The sequence below is a fragment of the Nicotiana sylvestris genome, chromosome 1, assembly GCF_000393655.2.
Source record: "Nicotiana sylvestris chromosome 1, ASM39365v2, whole genome shotgun sequence".
Taxonomy (NCBI): domain Eukaryota; kingdom Viridiplantae; phylum Streptophyta; class Magnoliopsida; order Solanales; family Solanaceae; genus Nicotiana; species Nicotiana sylvestris.
In genome coordinates, this window is record NC_091057.1 from 178,478,651 (window position 1) to 178,501,937 (window position 23,287).

The window sequence follows — 23,287 nt, forward strand, 5'->3', positions numbered from 1 at the left end:
AAAAACTTTTTTCCTTGAAATGCATGTCCAAACATAATTTCAAATTCCAAATATGATTGTTCAACTTAACTCCAAATACTATTTATTTTCCAAAAATTATACTAGTTTTTATGTCCAAACGCCTACTAAATCTTCACTTTATCTCCTTCTTGATCAGCCTTTTCCGTCTGTTTGAGAACGACGTGAAAATGAAAGCCAACAATATACTCCGTACTCCAGGAACAGCTTGTTCCGAACAAGTCATATATAGCTGTTAAATGCGTATGACGTTTTAACCAAAGAGCACAAAGGACAAAGATGTCAACCCGATTTTGAATACAAGAAAAAAGATCTGACGACATTCTCAACGGTTTGCATACTCTATAAAGTAAAGAAGATTTGCTATTGAGTTATCACTCACCATTTCTTGTTTCTTGCGTGGGAAGAAAATGAAAATTTCCTCTGTTTTAAGTCTTTTTCTAATTTTGTGCTACCTAAGTGCCCAACAATGCCACGCAGGGGAAGCAGATAATCTACGGCAATTTCTCAAGGCTCGACGGGCAACGACTAGGATTAACCGCGGCATAGCGGCTGCCGAGAAACAAATACGATCAGCGTCAAAATTCATAGTGCCACAGGTAGGATCAAAGGAAAATGACAAGATCTCGGCATTACCAGGGCAACCAAGTGGGGTTAATTTCGATCAGTATTCAGGATATGTGACTGTCGATGCTAATGCTGGTAGAGCTTTGTTCTATCACTTCACTGAATCAACTCAAGACCCTTCTACCAGGCCTCTTGTCTTGTGGCTAAATGGAGGTAAGTACACATCCACCACACACACGTTTATGAGCGAAGTTAGTGTGTTTTTATTTACGTGTGTATATAAACTCTGAAAGTACAATCAGCTTATATTTTAACATGTTGTAGCATGTTCATTACCTGTCTTGTTTCCATTTTACGTACTGATCTCACTTTTTATCGATAGTTTATTTCGAATTAGGTGACTTCATAATATAAAAATTCTTCTACAATGTCATTTTCTTCCCTTTATTGTATGAGTATCTCTTTCCAGCTTAATTAATTTGTTATTTCTATATGAACTTGATAGGACCTGGTTGCTCTTCGTTTGGGAATGGAGGAATGACGGAACTTGGACCATTCCGTGTCAATAAAGATGGAAAAACCTTGTGGCTTAACCCATTTGCCTGGAACAATGGTACTTAATTAATATATTATCTCTCTCTGCTGCAAAATTTGTCATCGCAATTGAGAGTAATCAGTAAACCGTAATAACAATGAGCAATTTTTTGACTTTGATGCAGTGGCAAACGTCCTCTTTTTAGAATCACCTGCTGGTGTTGGATTCTCTTATTCTAATACTTCATCAGATTATGTTACTGGAGATGAAAAGACTAAACAAGACAGTTTTACCTTTCTCATTAATTGGATGGAAAGATTCCCAGAATATAAACGCCGCGATTTCTACATTATTGGAGAGAGTTATGCTGGGCACTATGTACCTCAACTTGCTCAGCTGATCTTATCCCACAAGAAATCAGAACCTAACCTTGTTATTAACTTGCAAGGAATAGCTGTAAACTGATTAAGCTATTCAAATGATAATTACATTCTTTTCTCCTGATTAAGGATCTCTAAGTTATCTTACTTGCATATGACATGGTTAATTTGCAGACAGGAAATGCCCTTCTCGATGATGAAGCAATGAATAGTGGTTCATACGACTTTTATTGGACACATGCACTAATATCAGATGAAGTCCATGAAGGAATTGTTTCTAATTGCAACTTCTCAGCAGAATTTACTACAGAAGCCTGTGATGAGTACACAGACCAAGCAGATTCATCTCAAGGAAATATATACACTTATAACATATATTCCCAACTATGCAACTCCTCTGCCTATTTTTCCCTTCCTGTAAGTTCCACTGGCTAATTAGCTCTCATTCATTCACTACTAAGAAAACGGGGAAAATCGACCGCCAAAACCGACCAGTGTCGGTTGGTAATAGGCAAAAATCGATCGAAAACGGACCAATTCGTGGCAGTCGGTAATCGTAAAGTTGGTAGAGCTAATCGACCGACTTTAGTCGGTATTTTTCGACCTATTTTGGTCGGTCAATTAAATTCAAAAAAAAAATTGCCGAAAAAACCGACCGAAGTTGATCGTTTTTCTCCGACAAAAGTCGGTCGGTATTTTAATTATGTAATTAAAAATACATCATCCGGGAATCGAATCGGGGTCTGTACTGTGCCAGGATACTATTCTACCACTAGACCATTGGTGCATTTTGTTTTAAGATTGTCTTTTATTTCATTTATACTCTTTAATTGTATTTTCACACGAAAATAACCGACCGATGTCGGTCGGTTTTATTAAAAAATAAAATTACCAACCGATGTCGGTCAGTTTTATTAAAAAATAAAATTATCGACCGATTTTGGTCAGTTTTTTAAAATGATCGGACGAATTAACCGACCTATTTCTGTCGGTTTTTAAATATTAATTTTAATTTATTTTAAATGAAAAATCGACTAAAGTTGGCCGGTTTCTTAAAAAATAAATTTTGTGGGAGTCAAAAATAGTTTCCAGCATTTTTGCGCCAAAGAAAACCGACCAAAGTTGGTTGGTTTCGTAAAAAATATAAAAATAAATTGGCTGGTTTTTTGACCGACCAAAATCGGTCAGTCGACCGCAGTCGATTTTTGCCGAATTTCGAGTAGTGATTCTTGAGAAAATAAGTGCACCGGTATTTTAACGATTTAAATAATTTAATTTCACTGTCGCAAATCAAGGTGAGAATCTCGGTACATTTTACAAATCAACCTAAATAGCCGCTCAGCCAACTGCTTAAACTAAAAATAGCTGGTGAAGGTATAATATATGCATAATTTATGTATTATATGTGTATAATTTTGTATAATCAATGTATAAATTAAGTATATGGCTTGAAAAAGTAAACAATAAATATGATGAGCTATTTGTGTAAAAATTTCTTAATGTATCCTGTTTTCTATTGTCTATAACAGGAATCTGGATTTGATCCATGCTCAGCTGATTACGTAGACAATTACTTAAACACCGTTGAAGTACAAAAGGCGCTTAATGTGAGAGACATACCCCAGTCCTGGGGCTCTTGCAAGTAATACATATATACTGTGATTATTTTTAAAAGAATTTTCATCAATAATAAGTCGAAAAGGCTCTTAATATTTTTTTTTTGGTATGGGTTTAATTTCATTTGCGTCAATTCTCACTTGTGCAGTGATGAAATACACGGCTCTTGGCAAGACTCCCCAGATACTGTTCTACCTATCTTTCAAGAGCTCATGCAAAGTGGCATTAGGGTTTGGATTTATAGGTAAGCAAAGAAGCAATCGCTATTAGAATAATTCTGAATCTTTTTTAGCAATTTCTACTTAACAGTGTAACATTTTCTGATCAAGCCGTCTTTTTTTTTTCCTGACCTAACAATTTCAGCGGAGACGTAGATCATATTTTGTCTGTAACGACCACTAGATATGCTATAAACAAAATCAAAACACCAGTCAAAACGGCATGGTACCCTTGGTTCTTCCAAGGCGAGGTAACAAATTTTTCATTATTAATTAATCTTCAAATCTACAACCTCTCTTAATTTCCGGATTATCATATATGTATATAGATTAATTATATCACACCCCTGGGATGCGGCCTTCCAGAAATCCTACGTGAAGGCGTAATATTTCGTGCACCGATCGAGCTATCTTTTTTATATGAATTAATTATTTCTTGTATCTTTTTTTTAAGGTTGGTGGTTATGCAGTAGAATACCAGAACTTGACATTTGTGACGGTAAGAGGAGCAGGACATTTTGTTCCAAGCTATCAACCTGGTCGTGCATTGACCATGTTCTCATCTTTTATCAATGGCACACTCCCTCCCGGTCTCGACTTTCCTGGCCTCCACTAATTAAACAGAAGATAAACGATTATTGAGAAGGGGAAAAAAGGAAAGTTGGTTTCACATAGAATAATTTTGTAGAAATCTACTACCCAATTATATTCTTGATCTGATATTCCAAATTCAAAATAAGACATACACAATCTAGTGTTGACGATGTGTTGTTTCTCATTGGTTAGAAAAATCTCACTTAACTAAATGTCGTTTCAGATGTCTAGCTTCATCTCGAAGAGCTTCAAAATCTTGGATTGATGTGTAGAGAACTAAATGAAGGAAAATTGGCATTTGGGTCAGAGATTTCTTTTTTGTTTTTTGTTTTTGAGAAACAGATTTCTAACTTCGTTTGTTTAGAGAAACGGTTAAATGTTCACTTGAGACCCCTCGTGGTCACTTGTACTGTGAATGAGAAGAACAAAAAGAAGGTAAGAATATGTCGATTTCCCTCGAACGACATGGATTCCAATATTAAGCAAAAGAATGACTGTGAAGTGTAAAAAGAAGGAAAAAAGAATCTTAATGTAATATGAATTCATGACGGCAAGGCAATTAGGCAAAAACCTTCAGATAGAAAAAAAGCAAACAAAATCTATACGCAACATGGACTCTACGATACACAACACATGTTCAAGTATATGAAAAACCTTTACACATTTCCGGATTCAAGTTAATTAACTGATCGATTTTGGTGTTTGGATTTTAAAGTAATTAATAATGCTTGTGTGATACTTTTTACTTTTCGAGATTCAAACTTCTTAATTTGCTTTGCATTTGGATATAAAATATTTTATTATTTTTTTTAAAATAAAATTTATATATATGAAACTACGTAAACATACTATAAGTCAATAATAATTAAAATATTTGAAATGCATATAAAAAATAACGTTCAAAATTATTTATTTGACTTTCGAAATTCGAATACCGTCACATAAATTAAGACGAGGAGATTAACAACCTTCAGTTAAAATAAGGTTGTTAAGTAACAAAGTCAATATGGAATACAATATTTGAATTATATTCATTGTTAAATTTTGTAGCACTCCTTTTTGAGTGTAGATGCAAGCAATGTTTTAAAAGGCGGGTGCGTGAGGCGAGGCATTTTATCTCTGATGAGGCGAGGCGTAAGCCCTGAGACATGGGGCGTAAGTCCCACGGATCTTTAAATTTTACTAGTTTTAAGAATTTTAAAATAGTATAAAATAAAATATAATTATTAAAATTATATTAAAATCATAAAATTATAACAAATAATCTATTTAAAATAAAGTATAATTCAACTATGAATAATACAAAAAGTATGACATATATCATAATATGCAAATTAGCTGCAACGTCATTACAATCAAACATCAAAAGTAATGTATTCGATACAAAATCTTATATGTATCTCTTAACGAGTAATGAATCTTGAAAGAATTTCGATATTATAATTTGATATTTTTCTTAAAATAGTCCTTTTATTTATTATGCTTTCTATTTGAAAGAGAATTAATATAAAAACATAATTCACAATTTCAATACGATTCTCTAGCATCATTTATTTTTTAAGTTTCAACAAGTTAATAGAGTGACACATAATTCACCATACAATACTATGATAACTAATTATTACTAGCTAATACTGAGCTATTAAATTAATAATTATTGTATCTCGTAAACGTGAAAAAAATAATATTTAGAAAAATAATTATAAAAAAATTATGGACTATTATATATTAAAGACATAACAAAACTTAATAAATAATACTTTTTTAGATGAAAGATTTATTTAAAACTAACTATCATAGCAGTCTTAGTGGATAATGTACAATAATTTTTATTTTAATTATGACATAAAATACTCTCAATTTAATGATTTATGATAATAATAAAAAAAGTAATTTTGAATACTTAAGGATTTATTAAGAAAATTTGAGGATTTACAAGGTTAGTTATATACAATTACATAAAGTTCTATTAGGTGAGCCCAGTACGTTGGGTGTTGGGCATGTCCGGGGCGTAAGCCCCGATGGCCGAAGCGTAAGTCTCATGGAACTAAGCCCCACGCATAAGCCCAAGACGTTTTACGAGTGCTCCGCCCTAGAGCGAGCCCGGACGATTCCTAACTAGAGCGAGCCCGGACGATTCCTATTATTAACTGGAGAAAACATATATTCACGCGGAAACTAAAATATGTTTGCCGTGGAAATACGGGCAGTAAATTATACTACCTATTACATCAGTCTCCGCAATTCTGACCGATCGTTAAAGAATCTTCAGATTCCCCATAAAAAATACCCTCACTCCCTCTTCTTTCTCCTCCCATTCCCACCATTTTTATGGCTTCAACTTGCGAGGGTCATTACCGAGGAGTCAGAAAGCTTCTTTAGCTTGAAGGTTAGCCAGCTGGAGTTAGGCAGTGAGCTAGCCTTGCCGGCTTCCGGCGGAGGAGAATGGTATTTTGGGATTGCGAGACCTAAGTTGCTCATTTACTTGAATGTGCTGCCGCCGTTGTGGATGTACTGAAGCAACTACAGTTTCTTCTACGACGTCGTTGAGGTTCTGCAATCTCCTTCTTCTTGACATCCTGTCCATTTTCAACCTTGAAATGTAGTCTACTCACGGGTTGATTAATTCACCCGTTAATAAACCCAAACTGACCCGTTTTAATATGAATGTGGGTTAAAAATGCAATTAAGATTGACTTTGACAAAGTTGAACGTTATTTAGATAAAAGTGGGTATCAAAATGTATCTATTGGATACAATGATGAAAAGACATTGAGAATTACACAGTAAAAGTTTCTCCTTTGAAAAAGAGCACACAGTTTTGAAACAACCCAACATATAAAGTAGGATTGCTAATTTTGAATAGAAACCGCCACAACGTCCTTAATCAAGAAATTGAATGATTGCCCCTCTATGGAGTCTTGAGACTTAGATGCCAATAACCAAATTCCAGTCGAAGTTCTAATAAATCCTTTTGGAAAATTTTGTATCACCTCCATTATTTTCCACATATAGCAAGATTATAATGAAATAGACTGAATAACGGCCTCATCCTGTTACATTTCATCTTAGAATTTATTCAAATTATTAAAAACCCCATTCTTTATATTCAATAGCGGAAGTTGAAAAAGTCGATTAAGAAAGTTTTCCTGGTTCATGGTGGAATCCGTTGAATGTGCGGATAAAGTTTACACTTAAGCAGCTACCGTTTCACTCTAAAATTGCAGTCATGGTAAAATCTTAGTTTATTTAATCAGTAGGTATAGCTTTGAAATAGAACCAAATGACAGCACTGTTTAGAACATCAAAGGAAGATGACAAGATCTCAGCACTGCCAGGGCAACCAAGTGCGGTCAGTTTTGGTCAATATTCAGGATACGTTATTGTTGATGCTGATGCTGGTAAAGCATTGTTCTATTATTTGGTGGAATCGTCTAGTGACCCTTCTGCAAAGCCTCTCGTTTTGTGGCTAAATGGAGGTAAACACACACACACCAAACCCAGGTTAACCAAATTGCCAAGAGGAAGAATTTTTTCTAACACTAGCTAGTTTCATGCAAAACTATTAAGAGTTTAATCTCATCATTTTCTTCCCTTTATTGTGTTGTTATGACTCTGTATTCTGTCCATGTTACTTTAAAACCTATGTCGGCGAGCATATCCTGTTTCCTTCATTTTTTTTGTACTTGATATGTAGGACCTGGTTGCTCTTCATTTGGGGCTGGAGCAATGACAGAACTTGGACCATTCCGCGTGAATAGTGATGGAAAAACCTTATGGCTCAAGCAATATGCATGGAACAATGGTACTCCCTCCGGTCCAAAATAAGTGATTTTTTGGTTGTTTTCACACATATTAAGAAATTCACCTTTTAACATTAATTAGCAATGAAATTGACCATATTAACCTTTATTATCTCTTCACATAAACATTCCTAACACATACTCCAACATTAATTATTCCAAGGGCAATGTAGGAAAAAAATAATTAAATTCATTCTTGAAATATGAAAAAATCACTTATTTTGGACCACAAGAAAAAAACCAAAAAATCACTTATTTTGGACCGGAGGGAGTACTTAATTACCTCTGTCTTCAGCTAGTGAAAACTATCTCTTAGGGGTAACATTGATACCTTTTTGGCATTAATACAGTGGCAAACATCCTCTTTTTAGAATCACCTGCTGGCGTTGTATTCTCTTATTCTAATAAGTCATCAGATTATGTTACTGGAGACGAAAAGACTAAACAAGACAGTTTCACCTTTCTCATCAATTGGATCGAAAAATTCCCAGAATATAAACACCGAGAGTTCTACATTGTGGGAGAGAGTTATGCCGGCCACTATGTGCCTCAACTTGCTCAGCTGATCTTATCCCACAAGAAAACAGAACCCAACCTTGTCATTAACTTACAAGGAATAGCTGTAAGCTAATTAAGCTTTATCCAAATGATATTTACATTTTTTTTCCCTCCTGATTAAGTCACTATATTATCTTATTTTCATATGGCAATGTTTTCAGACAGGGAATGCCCTCATCCATGATGAAACAACGAGTACTGGTTCATACGACTTTTATTGGACACATGCACTAATATGAGATGAAGTCCATGAAGGAATTGTCTTGAATTGTAACTTCTCCGCAGAGACAACCTCAGAAGCTTGTAATGAGTACATAAACCAAGCAGTTTCATTTCGAGGAAACATAGATAATTATGACATATATGCCCCACTGTGCTACCCCCAGGCCAATACTTCCGTTCCTGTAAGTTCCGGACTGGCTAACTACTCATCCATTGTTCCTGGGAACTTTTTTTTATTCATGTTATTCTCTTAGTTGTTCGGTACAAACACTAAATACAGGTGTTCTTCTACTTCATTCTTCCTATCCTTATATCCACAATAAGTAAACTGTTTTAGTAGATACAACAGGTTTATAAACCTGCTTCTTATTCTAAGCTTCAGATGGTTTCATCCCCTTGTTCTCTAGCATGCACACCCATGCAACCAAGGGCGAAGCTATATATTGAACACCCTTCGCCAAAAAATTATGTTGTGTATAGGGTAAATATTAGTACTTGTTATTGATCAGAAAATAGACTTCGAATACCCTTGCATAGCCAACTAGCAAATCGAATTTTCTGACTTCGCCAATGCACGCAACATCATAGAACGCACATGTCAAAGATCTGATCAATTAAGTAGGGTCTCTATAAACTTATCCAAGATGATACCACAGATGTCATAGATGTATATTACTACAGCAAGATGATACCACACACATCATCATCCAACACCTCAACAAGCACCCTTCTCTAGATTTTACATTCTCTTATTAGATTTCTAACTTTTTTTCTTTGTTTAAAACAGATATGTAGATTTGATCCATGCTCGGATAATTACGTATACTCTTACCTAAACACTGCTGAAGTACAAAAGGCACTTAATGTCAGAGGATTACCCTATTCCTGGGCTCCTTGCAAGTAATACTTACTCTGATTTTTTAAAATGTTTTTATTCTTCAAATCTAAAAGGTTGATAATGTTTTTCTTTTTTGTTTTAACTTCACTTACTTCAATTCTCACTTGTGCAGCTGGGAGATACACATAGGTTGGAAAGACTCCCCAGATACTGTTCTACCGATCTTTCAAGAGCTCATGCAAAGTGGAATTAGAGTCTAGATATATAAGTAAGTACCGGGAAAAAAAAGGAAAAACTCATGATAAAACTAATTCTGAAAATGTAGCAGTTCTGAAAGAATAACATTTTCTCAAGTTTGTAACTTGTAATTTTAGCGGAGACGCAGATAATATTTTGCCAGTAACAACAACTAAGTATGCTGTAAACAAAATAGGAACACCAGTGAAAACGCCATGGTACCCTTGGAACTTTCAAAATGAGGTAATGAAGTGGTCATTGTTCTTCAATTCTATGTACAATCTCTTCCCTAGAATAATCACGTGTATATGAATTAATTATTTCATATAATCCTTTTTCTTTCAAGGTTGGTGGTTATGCAGTAGAATACCAGAACTTGACATTCGTGACCGTAAGAGGAGCAGGACATTTTGTTCCAAGCTATCAACCTGGCCGTGCATTGACTATGTTCTCATCCTTCGTCAATGGCACACTCCCTCCTCGTCTCGAGTGGCCTCATATGGAATAATTTTGTATCTACTGCCCAATTATGTTCTTCGTCTGATATTCCTGTAACAAAAAGACGTACTCTAAGTTATCGAGTCTTCACAATGTGTGTTCTGCTCTACATATTACTGGGATTAATAACAGATCTACATATTTTCATTGTTGAGTACTAACCAGGCATAGAATCACGAACCTTACGGTCGGCATATCTCTTTTGCCTGGACTGAGCTGTACGAAGCCTATCCTGAATAATCCTGACCTTGTCTAAGGCATCTTGAACCAAGTCCGTACCCAACAAACGAGCCTCCCCTCGTCTTTCTGTACTTCTATGCCTGGTTAGCACTCAACAATGTCACGGAGGGGAAGGAGATGCTCTGTTGAAATTCCTCGAGGCACGACAGACGAAACAATTGTTCATGGTTAATGTTAATGAAGGTCAAATGGCAGCTGAGGAAAGGGTTAATTCAGCATTAGGATCGATAATACCTCAGAAAGGGTCCAAGAAAAAAGATAAAATCTCAGCATTACCAGGGCAACCAAGTGGTGTGAATTTCGATCAATATTCAGGATATGTTACTGTTGATGCTGATGCCGGCAGAGCTTTATTCTATTACTTTACAGAATCAACACAAGACCGTACTAACAAGCCTCTTGTCTTATGGCTCAATGGAGGTAATGTATACAAACACAAATTAACTTATATACACCGGCATTATAAAGAACTTCTACACTGCTAGGTTACTAACCTAAGTTTTTCTTCTTCGAGTTCTCACATAAATGTAAATATGACAGGTCCGGGGTGTTCATCATTTGGAAATGGAGGAATGGCCGAATTGGGACAATTTCGGGTTAACAATGACGGAAATACCTTATGGCTCAATGAATTTGCTTGGAATACCGGTAAGTGCCTATGTCATACTTACAAAGAAATTGTCACAATTTTGGGTAAAATTTAGAGATTATAAACAATGACATCTACATAATTTTTTCAATGCAGTGGCGAATGTCCTCTTCTTAGAATCACCAGCTGGAGTTGGATTTTCTTACTCTAACCGATTATCTGGAGATAAACGATCTTCTGAAGCTAGTCATAATTTCCTAATTAATTGGATGGAAAGGTTTCCTGAATATAAAAACAGGGATTTCTATATTGCTGGAGAGAGTTATGCTGGACAATATGTGCCTCAACTAGCCCAACTTATCCTTTCACGAAAGAAAACCAACCCCAATATTGTCTTTAATTTGCAAGGAATTGCAGTAAGCTCTGTTTTCCAGGATTCGTATATAATTCGACCTTATATATTCTCTAAAATCTGATTCGTTTGTGGCATATGGTTAATTTTTTTCAGACAGGAAATGCGTACATTGACATTGAAACACAAAATAGGGGTTCATATGACTATTATTAGTCCCATGCTATAGTATCAGATGAAGTACATGAAGGAATTGTCTTAAATTGCAATTTTTCTGCTGAGAGTTTATCAGACACTTGTTTAAAATACAAAAAACAAGCAGATTTTTCTCGAGGTGACATTTACTATGATGACATATATGCTCCATTGTGCGGTTCCCCTGAAAATACTTCTCTCCCTGCAAGTTCTCAACCACTCATTCCTATTAGAATGCGTGGTAAAAATTTACTCGCACCCGATGTTTACACCATGTCTTCTTATACACTTTTTTCACTATTTCATAGTTAAATGGAGTTAATACACATTCTCACATTATTAATTTATATGACTTAACCGTGGTAAAGTAGTTTGGTTTGGTATAAACATAGAGTGCGGATAAGTTTTTACCAAACTTGATTTTTTATGACAACATGTATTTATTATCTTGTATAAAAATATTAACATCATTTTTTTGGGAACTAGATTTCTGGATACGACCCATGCACAAGCGAGTATGTAGATTCTTACTTAAAACACTGCTAAAGTGCGAGAAGCACTCCATGTCAGAGGAATACCCCGAGAATGGGTTTCTTGCAAGTAATAGTTGTTGTAAAAATTGGATGATTATGGAGAATAAAAGGTTTAGTTTGAGGCGTGTCAAGGACACTGTTCTTAAGGATATTTCGCTCACACCGTGATAAATAATATTAGGCGTATCCCCCAGGATTCAACAAGCTCTTCTAGTATAACTAGGACCAGAAACAACAAAGATTAAGAACTAAACCCAGCTCAAAACAAAATAAGAAAGAATTTTTTTTACTTCAGAGACACTCTTCTTGAAGTAAAACCAAAGACGTGTATATATATATAAACCAAAGACGTACGTGTATATATATATATATTGCAAAGGAAATGCACTTTCTGATATCAAATTGTCGAAGCCATAAAGGCCTTTTAAAGCTTCAGAGACGTAAGCTTCAAGAACGTTAAAATTAAACATATACAAACGTTATAATCCAAATTGAATACAAAAACGTAAGCTTCAGATTGTTGGCATAACTGTTCGAGAATTAAGGCCATTAAGGCTCTTAAAAAATTGAAACGTTTCACATTCATTGGTCAGATTATTTATCCCAAATTAAATTCAACATTAAACTAATTTCGGTTACAAATATATTTAAAATAATTATTATAATAAAGACTCATTAATATAATAGTAAGAAAATAAATCCAGACCTAATTTTAGAATATTTCTTTTTTGAGATATCAAAAATATTTTTCTATCAATCCCCCACATATCTCAAAAAGAATATTAAAAAATAAAAAAATAAATAACTTGTTGGGTTTTCACAAATGAGCATAATGCGTCGAATCTGGTGTCTCTTGGACTATGAACCAGATCTAGATAAAATAAGTAAACTTACAGAACAATTGGTGAAGTTCAAAACTTCTATGAACCAAGAATTCTTTTGTAAGTTTAGCGTCTTATCTATCACATTATATCCGCACACACTTTGTTGTTTGTCGCGGTTTTGCACTAATAGGCCATGCGCGCGCTTGGTTTTCATGAGTGCCCTAAAAAATTTTTGCCATAAATTTCATAGGAGTGGCCCCACTCCACACTCATATAGGTCCATTCATCAAGTGTATTTTGCAGCGCAATACAACACCTAAAATTAGGCTATGGATTAGATTAAGAGTTTAATAACTCAGCCTCCCATTCCTTGCAGTCTTGCACTATATATACACATACCATAGGAAGGGATATAATTAATAGTGCACATTTGATCAACTAATGACTTGTTATTACCCATATGAACTTACTTCATGGGATCTCCAATCACATAGGTTGGATTAACATCATAGTTGATATAACTCAAATTGGCAAAATTCTCATTCCCCTCGATGTTTCAGATATTAATTTTCTTCCCAAAGGTTTAGTCAGAGGATCGGCCAAATTCACTTCTGACTTCACATAATCTTATGGAAATAATTCCATCTCTCAGCAACTGCTTTATCACATTATGTCTCAATCGGATATGTCTACTCTTCCCATTAAAGGATTTATTTTGGCAATGGTTATTGCAGCTTGGCAATCACAATGCATCAACACAGAAGGTGGTATCGGTTTAATTCCTAATGGAATACTCGCCAAAAGGTTCTTTAACCACTCAGCCTCATTGTCAGCCAATTCCAATGCCACAAACTCAGATTCCATGGTTGATCTAGCTATAATCATTTGTTTAGCTGATTTCCATGCCATAGCACCCCCACCGAGGGTGAACACATAACCACTAGTGGATTTTGTCTTATCTGAATCAGAGCATATGCAATATCAGGTCTAGTAAAATTTATCAAGTATATTAGGCTACCAATAATTTGAGCATATTTATTTTGATCTATAGCATCTCTCTTATTCTTTTTTAATTGACTACTAGCATCATAAGTAGTGCTTACAGGTACCACATCAAAATTATCAAAATTTTTAAGAATTCTTTCAACATAATGTTCTTGAATCAGCATTAAACTATTGCAAACTCTTATAATTTCCATGCCTAAAATAACACTAGCTTCTCCCATGTCTTTCATCTCAAAATTAGAAAACAAGAAAAATTTGGTTTTATGTACCAAATCAAGGCTAGAACTAAAAATAAGCATGTCATCCACATAAAGGCAAATAATAACACATGTATCATCTACACATTTTGTATAAACATATTTATCTACTTCAATTGATGAAAAACCATCATTAATCAATACTTGATCAAATTTTTCATGCCACTGTTTAGGCGCTTGCTTTAGACCATATAAAGATTTTAACAATTTACATACTTTATTTTCTTGTCCAGACACTATACAACCCTCAGGTTGCTCCATGTAAATTTCCTCTTCCAAATCACCATTTAAAAATGCAGTTTTAACATCCATTTGGTGAATATAAAGTTTATAAATAGAAGCCAAGGCAAATAAAATACGAATCGAGGAAATTCTAGTTACAGGAGCATAAGTGTCAAAATAATCAACATTTTGCTTTTGGGTAAAACTTTTTGCAACAAGTCTAGCTTTGTATTTATCAATGGAACCATCAAGATTGAGTTTCTTCTTAAAAGTCCATTTACAACCAATAGGTTTAGCCCCCAGAGGTAAACCAACTAAAATCCAAGTTTTATTTTGTAAAATTGAATTAATTCTACATCAATAGCTTCTTTTCAAAATGAGGCATCAGACGAAAAAAATAGCTTCAGAATATGTTAAAGGATCATTATCCACAAGATAAGTATAAAAATCATTACCAAAAGATTTTTCTTTCCTTGGTTTTTGCTTCTTCTTAAATCCTCACTTTCAAAAACGTTTTGAATAATTGGAACATGTGAAATATTTTCACTTGGAATAATATGAGCATCAGAAATTTTCTCAAATTTTAAAGTAAAAATATTTTCAAAAAATTCAGCATTATTTGTTTCAACAATAGTATTGTTTTCAAGTACATCACTTTTGACTACTAAAAATCTGTATGCTACACTGTTTTAAGCATACCCAATAAACATACAATCAGATGGTTAATTTTCTTTTCTTTTCTTAGGATCGGGCAACATATCTTTGGCAAGCCACCCCCACACTTCCAAATATTTCAAATTAGGTGGATAGCCCTTCCACACTCATAAGGAGTTTTGCCTGTTTTCTTATAGGGAATTCTATTTTGTAAATGACAAGCAGATAATATGGCTTCACCCCAAAGATTATCCGGAGTACCAGAACTAACAATCATTATGTTCATCATTTCTTTTAAGGTCCTATTTTTTCTTTCCGTTATACCATTTGATTGTGGAGAATATGGCGGAGTTATCTCGTGAATTACGCCTTCTTTCTCACAATAATCATTCAACAAAATAAATTCATTACCTCTATCAGATCTAACTCTTTTGATTTTCTTATCCAATTGATTTTCTACTTCAGATTTATAAATTTAAAAATTATCAAAAGCTTCATCTTTATTTCTCAACAAATAAACTTTTGTATATCTAGAAAAATCGTCTATAAAAGTCACATAATATTTTTTTCCCCTCTAGTCATAGTTTGTTTCAATTCTCCTAAATCAGTATGAATTAAACTTAATAATTCAGATTCTCTAAATATTGAAGCACATGATTTCTTAGTTTGTTTAGCTTCTGCACAAACTTCACACTTATCAATATTCGAAAAATTAATATTTGAAATAAGACCTTTAGAATGCATTTTTTTAATATAAGATAAACTAACATGTCCTAATCTAGCATTCCATAAATTAAAAAAATCAATCAAATAAGCAGAAGTACTAGCATTTTCATTGATAACATTGAGTACAAACAAGCCATGGTTATAATAACTCTTGCCAATAAAATTATTATTCTTGGTCAACACGACCTTATCAGATTCAAAAAAAACCTTCACCCCCACTTTTCCTAATAATCCCACAGAGACCAAATTGGCTCATATACTAGGAACATGCAACACGTCATTCAATGCTAAAATTTTGCCAGATGTGAGTTTGAGAAGAACTTTGCCTTTTCCAAGAACTGGAGTAGTCCTTGAGTCACCAAGATATACAACTTCTTCTCCTTCCTCAACTTGAGTGTAAGACACAAAGTCTTTTTTGTTAGCACATATGTGCCTAGTGGCACCAGAATCTAACACCCAGTCTTTCACATCAGCCACAAGGTTCACTTGGGAAACAACTGCAGCAATTATGTCATCCGCTTTGGCTTCAATTAAATTTACTTTAGCCTTAGCGGGACTGTCATTCCCAACCCTCTTCCGGTATTGAGCAGCATGATGGCCAGGTTTGCCATTTCCTTTATCATACATGTTAGTTGATTTGTTCTGCTGCTTATTGTTCTCCACCAGGTTGGCTCTTGCAGCAATCTCCTTTCCTTTGTCAGCAACAACTTGCTTGCGATTTGTATTTTCAATTATAATATGCTTGACTAAGTCCTTCAGCGACAATTGCTTGTGTTTGTGTTCTAATTGTTGTTTGTAGTCACTCCAAGATTTGGGAAGTTTTTCTATAAGCATACCAGCAACAAACTATTCTGGCAGAGAAATATCTTTAGATTTGAGATCTTCAATCAACTTGTGATATTCGTTGATTTGTGTAGTTATGTCCTTGTCCTCCGTCATCTCTCACTTGTAGTAGTTTCCAATTATAAATTTTTGTTTAGCGGCATCTTCAGCAGTGTACTTTGTTATCATTGACTCCCAGATTTCTTTTGCCTCCTTGTAGGAAACGTAGACATCGAACAATTCGTTAGAAAGAGTAGAAATTATAGTATGTCTACATACCTTATTAGCATGAACCCATTGATCCATCTGAATGGAAGTTGCTTCAGTTGGCTTAGGATCAGTAAGTGCAAAAGCAACTCCATGCATATTGTACCCGAGCGGACAACTAGATTTACACATATCCAAAAGAGAATGCACCCGTTCCTGCCAACACTTAAAATTATCTCCACCAAAAATCTCAATTTTCGAAACATCAAGAAAAGGTTTGGCATAGGTAATTGGTGATGGAACAACAACAGAAATAGCTAGTGCAGTAGGTGTAGTAGCGTCAACAGCAACATTAGCAGCGTTATTCTCCATAATAACTATGTGAAAATATTCTTAAGATTGTTGTAAAAATTGGATGATTATGGAGAATAAAAGGTTTAGCTTGAGGCGTGTCAAGGACACTGCCCTTAAGGATATTTCGCCCACACAACAGCAACAACAACAACAACAACAACAACATCCCAGTATAATCCCACCAGTGGGGTCTGGGGAGGGTAGTATGTACGCTGACCTTACCCTACCCCGAAGGGCAGAGAGGCTGTTTCCAGGATACCCTCGGCTCAAGAGAGCAACAAAGAGACAATATATTAGTACTATCAATAGAGTCATAATAAATAACATAAAATACATAATATAAAATAACAGAATAACAACAATATAAGAAATATAGGAAATACGAAAAAGGATGGAGAAAAGGATGTAAGGTATACTAATATCCAACCGACACAAGCCCTACATCCGTAGCCGATCAGTAGCCTCCTAAGACTAACTCCTAAATGGCTAGTGTTACTCTAGTGCGCTGACGTAATACTCACATACTTCCCCCTAACCTACAACCTTAATGCTCGACCTCCACAATTCCCTGTCAAGGGTCATGTCCTCAGAAATCCTAAGTCGTGCTAGGTCCTGTCTAATCATCTCCCCCCAATACTTCTTAGGTCTCCCTCTACCTCTCCTCATGCCCACCACAGCCAGTCACTCACACCTCCTCATTGGCGCATCAGTGCTCCTCCTCTGAATGTGTCCGAACCATCTGAGTCTTGCTTCCCGCATCTTGTCCTCCATGGGGGCCACACTCACCTTATCTCGAATAACTTCATTCCTAATCTTGTCCATCCTTGTATGCCCGCACATCCACCTCAGCATCCTCATCTCTGCTACTTTCATCTTCTGGATGTGTGAATTTTAACCGGCCAACATTCGGTCCCATACAACATAGCAGGCCTAACCACTGCTCTGTAAAACTTACCTTTTAGTAATGGTGGCACTTTCTTGTCACACAAGACTCCCGTTGCTAACCTCCACTTCATCCACCCTACCCCTATACGATGTGTGACATCCTCGTCGATCTCCCCGGTCCCCTGAATAACTGACCCAAGGTACTTGAAACTACCCCTCTTAGGGATGACTTGTGAGTCGAGCCTTACTTCCACTCCTGCTTCCGTCGGCTAGGCCCCAAATTTGCACTCGAGGTATTCCGTCTTCGTCCTGCTCATCCTGAAACCTTTAGACTCAAGGGTATGTCTCCAAACCTCTAGCCTCTCGTTGACGCCACATCGTGTATCGTCAATTAGGACTATGTCATCAACAAATAACATGCACCATGTCACCTCCCCTTGAATATGATGTGTTATGGCATCCATCACCAGGGCAAATAGGAAATGGCTGAACGCAGACCCTTGATGCAATCCCGTAACAACCGGAAAATGGTCGGAGTCGCCTCCTACTGTCCTAATTCGAGTCTTAGCTCCATCATACATATCTTTAATCACCCTAATGTAGTCAACTGGGACCCCTTTAACCTCTAGGCATCTCCATAGGATCTCCCTAGGAACCCTGTCGTACGCTTTCTCTCGATCAATAAACACCATGTGGAGATCCTTCTTCTTATCCCTGTATTGTTCCATCATCCTCCTAATAAGGTGGATAGCTTCTGTGGTAGATCTCCCTGGCATGAACCCGAACTGGTTATCTGAAATAGACACCGTCCTTCGCACTCTCATTTCCATCACTCTCTCCCAGACTTTCATGGTGTGACTCAGTAATTTGATACCCCTATAGTTGTTACAGCTCTGAACATCGCCTTTGTTCTTATACAGCGTAACCATTGTACTCCACCTCCACTCTTCAGGCATCTTATTAGTCTTGAATATAACATTAAACAACCCAGTAAGCCATTCCAAGCCTGCTCTACCCACAAACCTCTAAAGTTCAACCGGAATTTTGTCTGGCCCGGTAGCTCTGCCCCTCCTCATCTTACGCATTGCCTCCATGACCTCATCTACCTCAATGTTCCCACCATAACTTAGTTCATGTGGGCTGTTGGCACTCCTCAATTCACCTAACACAATATCCTGATCCCCTTCTTCATTTAGAAGTTTATGAAAGTAGGTCTGCCATCTCCTCTTAATCTGGTCATCCCCCATCAAAACTTTTCCATCATCATCTTTTATGCACCTCACTTGGTCCAGATCCCGAGCCGACCTCTCTCTCACCTTAGCTAGTCGGAATAACTTCTTCTCCCCTCCTTTGTTCCCTAGTTCCTCATACAGACGAGCATAAGCTGCCGTCTTAGCCTCCATTACTGCTATCTTCGCCTCCCTCCTAGCTACCTTATATCTCTTAATGTTCTCTCTCCTCTCCTCCTCTCCAGAGCTCCCTACCAACCGCAGGTAAGCCGCCTTCTTCACTTCCACTTTATCTTGGACAACTGCATTCCACCACTAGTCTCCTTTGTGGCCACCGGTGCGGCCCGAAGATATCCCTAACACCTCTCTCGCCGCCTTCCTTATACAATCAGCCGTCGTCGACCACATAGTGTTTGCATCCCCACTATTTCTCCAAGCCGCCATTGTTGATAACCTTCCTTCCAACTCCTGAGCTTTATCCTTAGTCAACGCGCCCCACCTAATCCTCGGACGGCCTCGTACTGACCTCTTCTTCCTCCTTATCCTAATACCAATGTCCATCACCAAAAGCCTATGTTGTGTTGCTAGGGTCTCACCTGGGATAACTTTGCAATCCTCACACAACCTTTTGTCGCATCTCCTGAGGAGGAGATAGTCAATCTGAGTCTTCGCCGCCGAACTTCTATAAGTAACCAAATGCTCATCCCGCTTCGGAAAACTTGAGTTCGCAATCACTAGATCGAATGCCTTGGCAAAGTCCAACAGCGAAGTGCCCCCTCCGTTCCGCTCCCTGACATCATAGCCGCCATGCACCTCAGTATAACCAACTGTCGACGACCTAATATGACCATTGAAATCTCCTCCTACGAATAATCTCTCCGAAGGGGGAATACTACGAACGATGTCATCCAACCCCTCCCAAAAACGCCTTTTAATCTCCTCATCCAGGCCTACTTGCGGTGCGTACGCGCTAACGACATTTAAAGTACACTCACCCACCACCAATTTAATAGTCATTAGTCTATCATTCACCCGCCTGACCTCTACCACCGACTCTCTAAGATGGTTATCTACCAGGATACCCACTTCATTCTTACCCCTCAGGACTCCAGAGTACCATAACTTATACCCATCCATGTTTTTTCTCCCTCGATCCAACCCACCTAGTCTCCTGGACACACGCTATATTAATCTTCCTCTTCTGAAGTATCTTCGCCAACTCTATAGACTTACTCGTTAGCGAACCTATGTTCCATGACCCGATTCTCAACCTATAGGCTCCCTTGCCCCCTCTACCTCCCCTACCTCCCGTCCCACACCCTGACCCCGGCCCCCTACTTTGTCCCACCCGAGGACATGCCCTTAATCTATCATCCCAGATTGCAGTCACTACACCTACGACAAATCTCCAGAAGACTCACTAGTGCACACGAATCAAAGTAGAAGGAAACAAGTGACTACAAGTACACTAGTAGAATGATTGAACTATTGCGAGCCAAAGTAACATCAATTTAGCTAACACCAAAAGGGAAACAGTAGAAAAGGAGGTACCAACTCCCGAGAACCAAGATAAATAATATTTCGCTCACATCATGATAAATAATATTAGGCGTATCCCTCAGGATTCAACAAGCTCTTCTAGTATAATTAGGAGCAGAAACAACAAAGATTAAGAACTAAACTCAGCTCAAAACAAAATAAGAAAGAAATTTTTTACTTCAGAGACACTCTTCTTGAAGTAAAACCAAAGACGTACGTGTATATATATATATATTGCAAAGGAAATGCACTTTCTGATATCAAATTGTCGAAGCCATAAAGGCCTTTTAAAGCTTCGGAAACGTAAGCTTCAAGAACGTTAAAATTAAACATATACAAACGTTATAATCCAAATTGAATACAAAAACGTAAGCTTTAGATTGTTGGCATAACTGTTCGAAAATTAAGGCCATTAAGGCTCTTAAAAAATTGAAACGTTTCACATTCATTGGTCAGATTATTTGTCCCAAATTAAATTCAACATTAAACTAATTTCTGTTACAAATATATTTAAAATAATTACTATAATAAAGACTCATTAATATAATAGTAAGAAAATAAATCCAGACCTAGTTTTAGAATATTTCTTTTTGAGATATCAAAAATATTTTTCTATCAATATTTTCATTAAGCACTTTGGTAATTTAATTAGATTTCAATTATAATAACTAATATTGCTACTGTAATTGATTCATTTGGTTCATAAGCCAACTCTTTTTTTCTTTTTTTGGTTTCAGTTCATCTATACATGCAAGTTGGCAAGATTCACCTGACACAGTTTTACCAATTTATCAAGAGCTTATGCAAAGTGGAATTAGAGTTTGGATTTATAGGTGAGTTCTATGCAAGATATTGCTAAAAAAATTAACTTAGACCGGTGAATATTCTCAAACTCGAAACAAAAATATAAAATGCTTTCCAACGCTAACATATTTGACATAGTACTTAATACTACACTATTTTGGATTTAATCATTAATTCAAATACTGCATAATATTGAACGAGTCTAAATAATTCTTGAACTGCTACAATTTTTTTGCTGCAGCGGAGATACAGATTACATAGTATCTGTGACAACGAGTAGATACGCCATAGACAAAATAAAAACACCGATCAAAACTTCATGGTACCCTTGGTACTTCCAGGGCGAGGTAATTAACAATATTTTTTATTTTTTTTGTTCCAAACCATATTTCTAGATCGTACCATACTATGTTAATGAAATTTTATAATTCTTTTTTTTTTTTTTTGGTTACTTTCTCTTCCTACAGGTTGGTGGTTACGCGATTGAATATGAAAACTTGACATTTGTGACAGTAAGGGGATCAGGGCATTTTGTGCCAGGATATCAACCTGCTCGTGCTTTGACAATGTTCTCCTCCTTCATTAATGGCACGCTTCCTCCCCAATATCTCAAATAAACAACATAGTGATAAGTGATAACATATGTTTACTATTGATTAAATAAATAAAGAGCAAGTTTTATTGCAATAACTGATGATGTCCATCTCATTGAAGAAGTATTAGGCATGTGCCTAATAAGAGTTTTCTTTGGTTTGGTAGCCAACCTTGTTGACTTGGTTTGGTTGGTAACCAACCTTGTTGAATTTCTTTGGTTTGGTAGCCAACTTTGTTGAATTGTGAAAAATGTGTGTAAATTGTCAAATATTGTAGGCTTTAGAGGGTGAAGCTTTGGCTATAAAAGGAGAGCTTCAACTCTCATTTCTACACACCAACAAAGAGAGAAAGAAAGAGTAAGGTTTCACAGACAAGGTATAAGAAAATAGTCTGTGAGGAAAATAGAGAGTGAGCGATATTGTAGTGAGGTGGGAATATCAAAAGAGGGTTATTTCTTTTGAGTGTTGTAGTGGTCTTTGGAGTATTTACCTCCGACCTACAAAGTTGTAAAATTCCTTACTATAGTGATATCAGTTGCTCCTCTCGGGGTCGTGGTTTTTTTTTTCCCTTATTCAGAAGGGTTTTCCACGTAAAAATTTTGGTGTCATTGTTACTCTTTTATTCTTGTTAATTACCGTATCTCGGTGCTACATTATTATTCCGCTTTATTACCGTGAATATTATTTTGGTAAGGGGTTTATTCCCAACAACTGGTATCAGAGCACAGGTTCTGCTCGTTCACTGAAATACTATTCACTGTCGGTAGTACTATACTTGGTGAAAAATAAAAATGTCCGGAGTAAAGTACGAGGTAGCAAAATTCAATGGAGATAACGGTTTCTCAACATGGCAAAGAAGGATGAGAGATCTGCTCATCCAACAAGGATTACACAAGGTTCTAGATGTTGATTCCAAAAAGCCTGATACCATGAAAGCTGAGGATTGGGCTGACTTGGATGAAAGAGCTGCTAGTGCAATCAGGTTGCACTTATCAGATGATGTGGTAAATAACATCATTGATGAAGACACTGCACGAGGAATTTGGACAAGGTTGGAAAGCCTATACATGTCCAAAACGCTGACAAATAAATTGTACCTGAAGAAGCAGTTATACGCCCTACACATGAGTGAAGGTACGAATTTTTTGTCACATTTAAATGTGTTTAACGGA

At 36.4% G+C, this 23,287-nt stretch overlaps 2 protein-coding genes and 1 pseudogene across 2 annotated transcripts; all 3 read left to right on the top strand.

Annotated features, from left to right (window-relative positions):
• Nucleotides 1-411: 411 nt before the first annotated feature.
• LOC104246824 (serine carboxypeptidase 1-like) lies at nucleotides 412-4,319 on the top strand. The gene is made up of 8 exons (XM_009802710.2): nucleotides 412-798; nucleotides 1,091-1,198; nucleotides 1,305-1,576; nucleotides 1,675-1,917; nucleotides 3,030-3,142; nucleotides 3,266-3,361; nucleotides 3,481-3,586; nucleotides 3,790-4,319. Exons 1-8 carry the CDS (start codon nucleotides 429-431, stop codon nucleotides 3,949-3,951), a joined length of 1,470 nt encoding a protein of 489 aa, XP_009801012.1. The 5' UTR covers nucleotides 412-428; the 3' UTR covers nucleotides 3,952-4,319.
• A 1,819-nt stretch (nucleotides 4,320-6,138) lies between these two features.
• LOC104246822 (serine carboxypeptidase 1-like) lies at nucleotides 6,139-10,148 on the top strand (annotated as a pseudogene).
• An 89-nt stretch (nucleotides 10,149-10,237) lies between these two features.
• Nucleotides 10,238-22,139, top strand: LOC104246823 (serine carboxypeptidase 1). The gene is given in 9 exon segments (XM_070156975.1): nucleotides 10,238-10,745; nucleotides 10,866-10,973; nucleotides 11,071-11,330; nucleotides 11,423-11,725; nucleotides 11,948-11,995; nucleotides 11,997-12,061; nucleotides 21,456-21,551; nucleotides 21,764-21,869; nucleotides 21,990-22,139. Coding segments are annotated over 9 exon segments (1,392 nt in total). The 5' UTR covers nucleotides 10,238-10,489.
• The last annotated feature ends 1,148 nt before the right edge of the window (nucleotides 22,140-23,287 follow it).